General features: G+C 42.9%; 1 protein-coding gene across 1 annotated transcript in view; it reads right to left on the bottom strand.

Moving 5' to 3' along the window:
• The window catches only part of slit3 (slit homolog 3 (Drosophila)), a 236,512-nt gene extending 223,569 nt beyond the window's left edge, over nucleotides 1-12,943 (bottom strand). Inside the window, exon 1 of the mRNA XM_053878275.1 lies at nucleotides 12,188-12,943. Coding sequence (XP_053734250.1) covers nucleotides 12,188-12,381 — 194 coding nt within the window. The 5' untranslated portion in view covers nucleotides 12,382-12,943. The remainder of the gene's footprint in view (nucleotides 1-12,187) is intronic.
• Between the last annotated feature and the right edge of the window lie 455 nt (nucleotides 12,944-13,398).

The raw sequence follows: 13,398 nt of genomic DNA, 5'->3' as shown, positions 1-13,398 counted from the left end.
AATTAATAGTCTTTCTTTGCTGACAATAAAAATAACCGATTTCTCAGCAGTGAAAAACAAAATTTAAGCTAATCATCTTAAGTTCCGTCTCAAGTAGCTGCATTACGTTCAGACGCTTCATATATTTAGTTGATGTATCATGTGTCATAAAAACTTTTAAAGCATCATTTGAAGCTGTGTTTAATAATAAAGATTTTTTTATGAACTGCATGATACTGTGATGTCCGAGCGTCCGAGCGCATCCTGTGCTAACACCAGCTACATGTTGGAATGGGATCATTATGAGCAACTCTTCTTAGCTGTTTGTGAGACCAAGAATCACCATGTGCCAGTGAGTAGACGAAAACAGATTCTAATACTGAGCAAAAAGCTATCAAGGATGCGCACCTTGTGTGCTGAGGCCTGAGTGCCCGCTCCACCCAGTCGTAAATCTGCGCTGTCTTAAACTTAACTGACCAGCTGGCAGTCAGACAGCGAACAAGTCACTCCAGACCAGAGTCCCAGAACAAGATCTGTTTTCATGACAGGCAGATATAAGGCGTGTGTGCGTTTGTCTGAGGTTCAGAAGAGAATACAAACAGCTGGTGTTCAGGGAATTAAGCAGCCAGTCCATTATAATAGACATCAAATTCAAAATTGAACCTTTACGTCAAGTTAATGTGTAGCCAAAGCTGGGAAAACAAAAGACTTCTGAGGACACGGCAGCCTGAAAGTAAAAGAAAACAGAGGGATGTTACACAAACAGTGTGTCAGGTGACTCCCTGGGGTTTAAGGCTATTTAAGTCTTACAATATAAATAATTTTTACTTTCATATCTCTTTATCCGCTCAAACTTGGCGCTGCTTGTCCCTGAGTCTCAAAGACAGAGTTTCCGACCTGTGTCCTGTCTCTCTCTACAGTGGTGCGAATTCCTCCGTTGCTTTTTTCCTCTCTGTTTATCGAACAAATCTCTCTCTTCCCTCAGCCTTTGTTGTTCTCTCTCTTATGCTTGGTCTACGAATGCATCCCCTTCCTGCTCCAATCTCCTGTTGTTTCCACCAAAGCTCTTGCACCACTTCACTTTTCATTTTCCTATCATGCCTTCCATCCTCTTCTCCGTGTACGATAGGGATGCCCAATTTCCCTCTCAAGCATTCCCAGTTACGCCAGGAATCCTAATGGCCTTCTTCCTTTTTCCTCGGAGCGTGATTGTCGACACGCCGTCTGTCAGCGGTGGAAGAGGAGCTTGGGATTCATGGGCATTTGTGAAACACTCGGAATGACATGACAAGCTTGATCAAATGGAACAACACAATAAATGAACTAATATGTCGCTGAAAATGCTACTTCACCTAACTGACTTGTCATCTGAACAACACCACACGCAGCCCAAGCACGTGTGCTACATCACTTTCAGTGGCTTCAGCTGAACTTGCTGAAAACAGCAAAGAAAAAGATACAATATTAAAAGTTATTTTGCATGAGCTTGTGAAGTACTAATAATTTATTAGCTACTTATAGGTCCAGGGATTAGCTCCATTCCCTCCAAATGTAGCCTATGAAGACGTGATCTGACAGAGAAACAAGGAAGCGAAGGGGGAAGCTTTGACATTTATTGAGCTCATGGCACTAAAAACGCGAGTCAAGCCACAATTGCATAAACAGCACGTTAATAAAGAAGCTAATAACAATGTAGAAGCACAATTCTCAAAGCATGTTAACTTTTAGAGCAGGCCTGGGCAACGTGTGGCCCGGGGGCCATATGTGGCCTGATGCATGCATTTTTGTGGCCCTTTTGATGTCAGACAAAAACTATCACTGATATGTTGTAATTTTTCTGCCTTTTATTGTTCTTTCTCTTTTAGTCACTACCACCACTTCAGCAGTAAATATAGCATGTTATTGTTTAAAATTTTCGTCTTCACTGGCCATTTTTGTGTGTTTTTCATGTTCTTCAAAATACATTAAAGGAAAACTGAAAATGTATTCAGAAATATTATTTCAATAATTTGAAATAATATTCCTTTTTATCTTGAACGGTTGATTTCTATTCAAATGAAATGCACATAAAATATTTCAATGGGTTTCATGGCATATTTACAATTCTTAATATATATAATATCCTTACTTATTCATCTTTTTAAGTTCATTTTGTCCTTGTTACTTAAGTATATATTTTGGATATTTTTCCGTCATGTTTTTTCGGCATCGCTGTCTGTCTTTCGATGATGTCCCCAAACAACAGTTACAGATTCTAATGTGTTAAAGAGGATCAGCTCCTTTCTAAAATATTGCCGCACTGATGTGATGACAATTTCTCTATTAGACAGGCTTACAGGTGTCAATGAATGTTGGGGAAACGCACTGGTTTTGAGGAACACACGGTCCCCGATGAAAACGTTTACTGCTGTTTCAAATTTCTGTCATCGTGACGCTAATAGGTAGTGAGTTCTCTCCTATTACCGAGCGGCTCACTGGGATGCACAACAGTCATCACCGAGGGTTTTCGGGCAGACAGGCATGAGAAAAAAATCTAACACACAAGCAGTTCTCAGCTGAAGTTACCTTTGGGGAAAACCAGGTCGTGGCCTTTTTTAACACGTCATTAAGTCGTACAAATGTGTTCGCAGTCCACATTAACAACTGCAGATTTGATCCTACATGTGTTCCACAATGACCAGAGAAGTAAAAAAAAGTCTCACAGTGTCACACAATGTTAGCATTTTAGTGTGTTGCCTAAGTTTCTCGTTGTGTATTACAAGTGGCTGGAGCTCATTCTAGCTCCTCGAATAAATAACTTCCATACTTAACCCTGTATTACTTCTTCACGGGCAAGCCTTGCTCAAATTCATCAGTGAGTCATTCCGTTCTAGCGCAGCTTTAAAACACTTCGGAGCTGTTAACGTGTTTACCGACATCCATCAAAGCCAGCACCAACATAATTTACACAGTAAGAGCAAATATTTGGCAAAACACCAGTAAAAGAACTCTGTTAGCGGGACAAAACCTTTACTGCCCTGACGCCGAGACACTGACGGCACTGTTGAGAAGATTGTTTCCCATGTAGGCAACAAATATTTCTGAGAAGCAGCCTGACACTTGACATTTCACTTTTCTGCCGGCCGTTGTTCCTCCAAGCATTTTTGTCTCTGACGGTAAAAGCCAGTTTGGGGAGTGAGAATATCAGGAATCGGGCAGAAGAAGAGATGAGTCACTGCATTTCATGGAATCACATTTCTACAAGATTATCAGGAAATAAATTCATGCCGTTAAATACGACACATTAAAGTCACTATTGGTGCAATAGATCACAAAAGCAAAGGAAAAAAGCCATGATGACAATAGATGTAAAATCCAGATTTAAGCAGGACTCAATGAAATATAGCATGGATTTCAGTAAAATCCTCAGGAAATGTGTTTACAGTACCTTGAACAAATTCTTGGGTTTTTTTTCAGTCCTCTGTCGCATGGGTTGTGTAAGTAAGTTTTTCACCCTCCTTATGTAAACTACATTTCTGAGCTCTCACACTGTCATGTCATTTCACTCAGGCAGATGGTTCATTTTTATTTAACTCTGTGCCACAGAACTTGGAGAACAAGCAGCTTAGAGTAAGTGTTTTTCTTCATGCGCCTCTCACTGAACCACTCACCGTCACGACAGAACGATGGAGTGTTCCTTGTCTGACCCGCGACGCCAAAGGCTGTCTCCGCTGCACTGAGCTAGCGGCTAACATCACGTCTCACTTGAAACCTTTATCGACACTCGTGGAGTAACTCGCTTTGCCGCGTTGAAAACACACAGCAAGCAAATGAATGTTAAAGATTTATCTCTTCATTCCACAACATTAGAATGACGTGTCGCAAAAGAAGGTCAGTAAAGAACTGAGCACTGAGCAGAAACTGGCCGACTAGTCTCAAAAATACATGTAAAATCGTGACATGATATTTTTGCCATATTGCCCTCCCTTATGTTGATCATTTGATCGTATGTTTCCATATGTTTCTGAGTCTATTACCTGCAATGCTGGACATCTGGACTTAAAAAGAACATACTGTACAAAAACCCAGCCAAAACTAATCATCTGTGTTACATTGGCTGGAACCAGGTTTTGATTCACCAGCCATTGTTGGCGCCACGACTTCAACCGGCAATAAAGATTTAGCTTCTTTTACTACTAGCTCTGTCCTCCGACCTTTGTTTCCAGCGCTCTGCTCTGTGTCATTTAGTCACTTTCTTTTTCTCCTTATGTCACTTCATTGCATTCTGCACATTTACCATCCCAAAACTCTTTTCTGGATTGTTTAATATCGCTTACTACTTTGTTTTCCATCTGTCAACACCGTCTTTCCAGCGGCAATGCCACCCAACCCCTTGAAATTAATCTCCTGTTGACACTTTTAACCATTCTGGCTTGACCACATTAGGCTGCCGCTTCGCAAGCATGACTTTCTTTCAGAGTCACGAGCCAAGGGGGCTATAAACCAGCGCTGTATTTGGATAGCTCTCCAGAGTTTATAGGCCGCGTTGCTTTTGTCTGGATTCACTTCTGCTGTACTGTAAGTGAACGGGGTGGGGTGAGGAGCAATTTGGCTGCCGAGAGGCCACTTGACAAGAACGACTGCCGCTTCCACAAGCCGGGCCAAGTCAGAGAACGAGTGGAACAGAAAGGCTACGATGATTGAGAGGCTGAGAGAGAAAGTGAGTGATGAAACGGCACATGGAGGAGACAGATATGACACACTTTGGCATTCGGAGGCAAAAATAAATGCTCTATTGTGTGGAGCTACTGTGCAGAGAGTTACACACCGTACCAGGATTTCACGAACCCATTCATCAGGTTAAGACCTCTTGTCCCGAACAAGGTCAGTTTAAAACACAAGTATTTTAACTTAAAGACAACCTTCATAGACAGTGTACTTCAACAGAAGAGCATATAGCTTGTAATATGTGGCCCTGTGAGGTGATGATATAAATCATGTCAACACAAGCGGCACAGAGCTCCTCAAACATCAGAATTTTCATGCCCCACTGACATAAATTGGCTGAAACACAGTACACAAACAATAGTTGAGATTTAAAGTCTCAGATTACGGCATCTATGTTTTGGTCAAGTTGGGAGGAAACCTGAAGTCTCTGTGGAACATACCACAACATAAAACAGTCCTGACTGAAACTTGAACTCTGTAGACGGCTACACAACTCCACAGCAGGCACAAAATAAAGCTGTATCGTAAATAAAGCTATCGAAGCGTCTGCACATTAGGAAGGATTCGATGTATGGAGTCACCACCTCACTACTAACACACGTCCTGTGGTCCAAGTCTGAATTCACATATAGGTGTGACAAAGGTTTGACTGAGTTTAACATTTACATATCTTCCTTTAATCTAAAATCTAATAAATAATGGTGATTCATAAAATTCTTTTCCATGATGCATACATAGGATTCTGCAAGGACCATAATGTTTGCTGACACTATAGTAATTTGTAGTAATAGTAACAATGAGCAGAAGGAGAAGAGGGGCAAAGGAAGCAAAACAGAATATGAGCGTCTGAAGATACAGGAAGTAGAATGGTTAAGTGTTAATCCAGAGTCATGGACAGTGATCAAGGGAGGTGAAGAGGAGAGTGCAGACAGGGTGGAGATGGCTGACAGAGGTGATCTGTGAAAGAAGAGCCTGTCGCACCTCGGACAGTAGTGAGGCGTGTCATGAGGCTCAGGAGTCAGAGTCAGAGATGAAGACGCTGAGGTTGTCAGAGAGAATGTGAGTGAGGTCAGATGGTTTGGACACGAGGACAGTGTTGGACCACGAATGTTGGAAATGAAGAAGGGAAAGACAACCTAGAGAGGTCCATGGATGCGGTGTGGGCAGACCTGCCGAGTCAAAACAACCCTGAAATGAACCATAACAGGCCGTTTAGTCAGTGCCTTCCAAGATGCTATTTTCTCATAAGCAGCAAAATACAAAATTGTGTTACCTTCAGAATAATAGATGTGTTCCATTTTGGGTTTAACAGTCCGACATCTGGTTCCAGTAGCAATTTTGGTTCAATTTAACGTCATGTAATGAGTCATCCTCAGTGGCAAAAATGATGGTTAAAACGACATAAGTAGCGCCGTGTTGTTATAAACAAAACTCATCCTCGGTTTAGATTTTAAATCAGATTGAAGTCGGTCACGGTACGTCATTGAAAGGTTAGATACGATCAAGGAATGAACTTATGTCATGCAGGGCTACTGTGTAATTAAGACCATATTCATTTATCCGTCATGGTGAAAGTGACACAAACGTCTCACTTTCTATAGATGTGTTCCAATAAAAGTGTGCCCTCTTTCATGTCGCAGCTTAGTGCCAGTTCCCATCAGGGCAGATGCTGCGGTCACTGCCTGCTGGCAGCCCGGGGCAGAGGCTCATTATATAGAAAAGGTCAACTAAACACACGCCGCAAGAGAAAATATCACCCACTGACCTAGAATTGAAGGCGAAATATTGGCTCCCCCTGACGTGTTCATCCCGTAACTGAATCAAAGATATCTGGAAGAGTGCTGGAAAGCCACCGCCAGATGGCCACAGACGATAGGCGTGACATTCAAAGCAAGCTCATTGTGGTTTTTTAACTTCTTAGTTTAGACTGGTCTGCTACAGCTATAACACTCGGGCCGACGCATTACGTCACCGCCACGATAACAGAGAAGGACGCCTCAGTCGGTGATGGATTCTGTTCAACGCTTCCCAAAGCCCGCGTGCTGACGGGGCCTTTTTCCTCACTTCTACAGAAATGCAGCACAAACAAAATGGACGCAAACAAAATCGCTAATTAGCCCTTTGGTTTCCAAAAGAGCTGCCGTGCCAAAAGAGCACAAGATTTATGGTGATTATTAAAACAGTTGGAAGGCATCCCTCACTTACAAGACGGCTGTGTGCAGACGCTGTATACAGCACAACAATGTTGGAGCGACTTCAGGCGAATGCTACGACCGCAGCGGAAAGCAGTCGGGCCAAACAAAAGCGAACGACAGGGCACTTCAGAAATTACAGATTGTAAATCGAGGAAGCAAGAAAAGTGGTAGGAATTATCTGCCCTCCTACATGGACAGGTTGGCTCCGTCCAAAGGTTCTGACACACACGAGCAGAGTCCATTACCGCCGTGGAATGCCGCTCGATAGCCGAGGGCGTGGCGGTATTACTGACCAATCAACACTACGTTTTGATAGAAGCCAGAAGCAGAAGCTTGGACGTGTGTGTCTACTTAACACACACACACACACATTCTTCACACAAAGCAGCGGGGTCCTACCGTTTTATGCACAGTGGTAGGTTGGCAAGGAGCGGAGGAATGGGAGCTGTGAAATCTCCACTGTGGGGATGCTGCTGGCAAAGTCAAGGTGTACGTGTTCAAAGGGCAGATTGAGATGTAAGAAAGGTGGGGTGAAGGAAGACATAAGAATTTATGAATGTAAAGACAGACGGAGAGCACGAGAGGGGAGGCGATAGAACACTGAACAAAGTGATGCTCGTAAAAAATCTGCCAAATCGTTCTCAAAGTGCCGTCAGCGAAAGAACAGAAACATAGGCAGTAAACCCAAAATTAGTTTGTGTAAAGTTGGCCTACTGCTTTATATTAGCCGACACAAGTCTGTATGTTGCACAGAAGGTTGCCGACGTAGAAAGGCTTTGTCCTTTGTGTACGACACAAAACAGCAAAAACCTCAGCCCTTATGGTTGAAGTCATATGGTCATTGACGCCTAAGATTCCTGGATGTTTCAGGTCCAAATAAATGTGCTTCATGTCTCGGTTAATTTGACTTGTGTCCTCTCAAGAATAAATATTTTTGGCTTTCCTATGCTTGATTATAGCTTGGCATATTGGATGCTGTGTACTTCTACCAAATATCTACTTCCTGCTTTCTACCAAGTATGGCGACTTTGTCGTTGAATCTGGCGACTTTCCAAATCCACTTTTTGTGGTGAAAAGCGACTAGCAACGTATGTCGCGATTTCTTCTGGGTTCTGCACAACTATCCGGACTGTGACTAGTTGACTGCGTTCACTCGTTCGGTTAGTTTTATTTTGGGGTTAAATTGGTTGAGACCACAAACCGAAGAAAACATAACACATTTTTTTGCACATGCGAGTCACATAGCGAGATACGACGATGCAAATGGACTTTAAGGAAGTGATATACGTGTAAATTGACTTTGCTGCTGTGAGAAAAAAAAAACAAACGGTGCAGAATTCTTGTTAGTTTATGTTATTATCAAAATTTATATTGCAATGAAAGATAAACCACAAAGTCTTTTTTTTATTTTTATATCGTGCAGACCTGGTTCTAATAGCATGAACGTCTGTTTGCTGCACATAGTCAAGGCAGTAAGCCAGACTTTTTTTATCAAGAAGTTTGAGACAAGATCTCCCACTATTTGGTAACAATATGTGGTGCGGGGGGCCTCTAGGGGGGGTCAGACGCAGAAAGAAATTTTGAAATTTTAACCCCCCTGAAATTCTATTTCCTGCATTTTGAGGGGCCAACAACATCACACCATCACCAATCTTCCACGCCACATTGACCAATCAAATACAAGTCTCAGGACCGACAGCAAAGTCGCAGAATTCCGATCAAACACCCTTTTCATGGAAAGCAGAGCGATGGCACTGAAGATTAGGAACTGAGGTCATCCTGCATGAAAAAGCCGAGCATCCAGCGACTCTCCAGCAAAAAGCCTGCAGTGAGCAGTTCAGTAAAACCACAACCAAAGCCAGCTAGCATTGCTGTGCATTGCATCACAAATCACGACACTAATTTAGTGTGAGGATCCGAAGCTTAAGTTTGACGTGGGTGTGAGTTTTTCCTGGGACACAATCACGAAGTCACAGTCCAACTGATTGCAAGTCAAACATTCAGATTTGACTCCCAGCTACAAGAGCAACAGTTGGGAACGCTCGGCTCTGAAACCCAGCGCCCCCGGGTGTTTGTGTGGAGAAACATGGTCCCTGAAGGGCAGGTGAGAAATGGACCCACGAGAGAAAAGCCGTACTGTTTCCCAATTCATTTTACTCAGCCTTGTTAAGCCTGCTAAAACCCCTCCACCCCCCTCCCCCGGCCCCAGAAGCCCTCCACTCAAATTAGATGCAAATGAGGTCTCAAGTGGCGTCCCAGGGAGGACGTTACAGATTTGACTGGCCTGAGGTCATCTGTAGATTTGTGTGGTTGTGTATGTGCGTGTGTGTGTGTCCGGCTCCCATTTCTCTCTCTTATTAACCTTTCCAAATTCTCTGTTTACAATAGTGATGAAAACAGGCATCCGGTTCTTGTTCGGGCAGGTGGACTCAATATCAAGCATCCAGTTTAATAAACAGAGGGAGACGAGACATTAAGTTGAAGTCACGCTGTTGCTATTCCCGGGGCCACGAGGATGAACTATTCCTCTATTTGATTTCCCTCCCTGCAGGCAGGTATATTCTGGTGTAATATGTCAGCGTATCCTGGAGTTATTTCATCTTGTTCGGAGGCTCTTTCTGCTGTCGTACATGATGGTTTTATTCAGCACACATGGCTGGAGACGTGGCAAAGTCCTACGGAGTTACATAAATAACTGAAATTCTGGCGTTTATGATTTTTGATGGGAGGATTACAACGCAACTAAAAAGCTGAACTTAAAATGGAGCTGATTATGTCCTTTCGTGTAGGCTCTTTTCAAGGTCCAGATTTGCGCTCAATAAAACGTCCTCACACATTTTTGTTGTAGTATTGAAGTCAGAGAGATGTGTGGTCCTCCAGCAGGCAACCAATGCTTGCTGCACTCGTACTGTGGCGCTGTTATAAAGTCGAGTTTAGCCTGTCTTCAAAATATGGAGTGAATGAAGCCAGCAAGAGGAGATATATAGCGATATACTAATCTCACCATGCGATATCCGATACGATATATATATCATGACATTCATTCAGCGATACAATACACTTGCATCATTTTCTGAAAGATTTTAAGGGACTTGGTCCAGCTTCTCCAAATGGGGAAACTTGAGGTGTTGGTGGTATTTCCACAGTATTCACCGCTTACAAACTGCCAGCCTTTTGTCTCTGTCTTTGCCTGCTTTCTTCTTCTGCTACAACCAATAAATAAAGACTTTGGAAAAGCTATAGAATGGAACTGTTAATAAACCACTGACTTCTTTATTTACTGGTAATACTTGGTAATTATGGTCCTTCTTAGTGTGAATTTTCAGTGACTATTCCAGGGTTAACTCTAAGTCAGTCTAAACAAGGCATAAATCAATACTTTATAATAATTTAATACTGGATAATAAGTAGTAATAAGCAGTTTATTTTGGAGTAATAACTGTTCCCTAGTCTACAGGGTGTCTCTGTACGCCAGGCAGACATATTAGCAAATGAGACGCATTGATGCATACATATGAAGACTAACTTGAACTATTGAACTGTGGTCACAGGGTTGAGGAGCGCCCCACCTCAAAAACACACTTTTTCTTTCTACATCTAGACTGTTAAACTAGAGTACAACGAATCCCTCCAGCAGAGAGTAGAACAAAGCAAAGTGAATCCGGGACATTTTCACACTGTATGTCGACCAGCACTAGTGATATGTAACTGTGGAGCAAAGTCACAACTGATAGACTGACCAGGCTTGATCGGAAAAGCATCAGTTTCTCAGGCTGCAGGAGGGGTTGCCACCCTGGGGTCAGCAGGAAGAGGCAGAGAGCCCCAATACCGTGCCGCTCCATTACAGGCCGCTCTAATTATTTATTTTCCTTAGGTGTAAATGTCTTTGGGGAGTAGCAGTGCAAAACCCAGCAGGTCCTGAGAGGTCACTCTGGGGCAGAGAAGGCTGCTCACCCAAGAAACACAATCACAGCAGCTAGCAAAAACCACAATATTTTTGGTCTTACAAAACAGCACACCTCCAATGCAGACGCTTCATTCCGCAGCCTGCCGGTCGAGTTTGTTGTCTCAGAGCTCGGCCTGTTGTTGACACCCTGCAGGGCTTCGCTATCGTGCATAATCACTTCCATACCTCCTCAGCATCAGCGTGGTCTGTGTGTGTACGGCCAAGGGCGGTGTTTACGTGTCAAAATCAAGCCTGAGGTGAGAGCCAAGAGCCTGTCTTTGCCTTCACTGATCAGCGTCATTTGTTAGCTCTCGAAAAAGAGCGCCAGAGTTCGCCGTCACTGCGGTCAGTCCGCCTTGTACTGTGTGTCAGAGAGTTGTCAAATACAAGTGATTTACTATCAAACCTTCAAACCAATCTGTACGCACACAGTCCTTTCAACTTCTGAGTCGGGATGGTGAAAAGGCAGGGCTGAGAATAACGGTTCAAATATGTTCCTAGATGTTACAGCCATATCAGGGAAGATGAAATAAATAACAAGAAAATTGCTAAGAGGTTTGATGCATTTCTTCTTGTCAAAGGACTTTTTTTCTCCAGTTTATTAGCCCGGCTTTGCTGCGTGCCAGAATTCCTCCTCAAGAGCAGTTGAAATGTGTCAGCAAAGAAGTACAAGTGTGCCTGCTACCGGCTCCTTCTGCTTATCAGCCAATGCACATCATGTTCAAATGTATTTTCCTCTCACAACGGAGTCTCAAATTCTCACCTCTCCGTTTCCAAAGTAGTTAAATCTTCGCCAAGAACTTTGCACCGACCCATTAAGGCTGTCAAATTCAAATTCAATTCTCAGTTTATTTCCATGTTAGATGATAATCCCTGATGCCAGATGAAGTTTATTTTAAAAGAGGTGAAAGTGGACACATATTTTCTATAGAATCATTTCAATCTTGGGAATTTGGAGCCAAATTCTAGAGAGGAGTTCCAGTCATCAGCATTGAGAAAGAATGTCCCTTTGATGGTCGAACAATCATTGATCTAAAAAGTCACTGATTGACGGGAGTGAAAATAGATAACTCGTCCCCTAGTTGTTCATCACTTTTACACTGAGCACAAACGAGTTTTCCCCCGTTTTAATGTCTTAAATGTAAAGTATATGTTTTATTTCCCTAAATTATGACTCAAAGAAGTTCAAAAACTAACATGGTTAATCTTTTTTATGTAAAATACGCAAATAAAAATGATAGAAAATAAGGTATGCTGTGGAAGATGCCTCAAAACTCAGTTTAATTCAGCCAAACAAGGCAAAAGCAAACCCATAAAACTTGAAAGCCCAGGCGTATTTATTGAAATCCGCGTCACTTACAGGCGTTCGGCATTCCGGGGTACTCCTTTGGGCACCGTCTTCAGACCCAGACCCTGACAGTCCACATGAGATCCGGAGCAGCTGCACTTGTGCGGACATCCATCCACCGACGCAGCGCTCAGCAGCAGCGCGACAAGCAGAGCCCAAACCCGGCAGAGCGCAGCGCGCCTCTCCCCCCCTCTCCAAGGCTTCATATCCACTTTAAACTCCGATTAAAAATAGAGAATCCTTGATAAGAGAATTAAAAAAGCGTCAGCCGTGGATTTTTTTTTAAACCAGCATGGGATGTGAGGAGAACCAGTGTTTTTTTAAGCGGCTTGTCAAAAGTTCATCCAAAGTTTCCTCCAGTTTCAATCGGTCTGAAAGTCACAAAAACGCGCGTCTCCCATTAAAAGAAGTGACAATGACGCGCTCAGCAAGTGTTGAAAAGTTTACCAAAAAATGACCGTGCATCACTCAAAATGCCCCCCATTCACAAACTCGAGGTTATCCTGAAGTTTCCAAGGTGAAAGTGTGGAGTCGAACCTCCTCCTCCCAGCGAACATCCCTCCGCTGCCAGCCAGTGAAAACCAAGTGAGAGTTGCGCTCAGGACAAAAGTTGACAGACTTGTGCGCCTGAAGGTTGTGCGAGTGAGAGACTCAGGTCTGACCCCCCCAAAAAATCCTCCCTCTCCGTGTGTTGATGTCACCGAAGGAAAAAAAGTGAGGCAGTTCTGAACTTTCACTCGTCACACGTCTTCTGTCTGCAGAACCAAGTTCCCAGAAACAAGGACGGATCTTTGAGTCGCACGCACTCAGGACAAATAAATCCGTTGCTTAGCTCGGATCCATTATTTCAGCCATTTACTTCGCCATTAGTCAAACCACACGTATTGTATTTTTAAAAAGCAGGTCATCCAGGAAAAACACAACTTGCGTTTTCTCTCACCCTTCATCAATTATGCAGCAGTTTCTCGGTAACTAAAAAAAAAAAAAAAGTTTGGGAATTCTGCAGATTACAGTGATGCTGCCCTCCATCGGTGGAAAGAGGTAAAACCTACAACGTGTTGCACTTGCGTTTCGAGTTTCGCAAAATGAGGATGTGAATTTTCAAAGAAAACATGTCATTTACAATAAAAATAAATAAAGAAAAATATGGTGCAGTAGCAGCAGTTCCAGTCAAATTTGACAACAAAATTGCTTTATATTTTATGGTATTCATATGGTGAATG

Source organism: Synchiropus splendidus, chromosome 11 (genome assembly GCF_027744825.2).
Source record: "Synchiropus splendidus isolate RoL2022-P1 chromosome 11, RoL_Sspl_1.0, whole genome shotgun sequence".
Lineage (NCBI taxonomy): Eukaryota > Metazoa > Chordata > Actinopteri > Syngnathiformes > Callionymidae > Synchiropus > Synchiropus splendidus.
The sequence above is the reverse complement of the archived record's forward strand: the minus strand, read 5'-3'. Positions and strand labels throughout refer to the sequence as shown.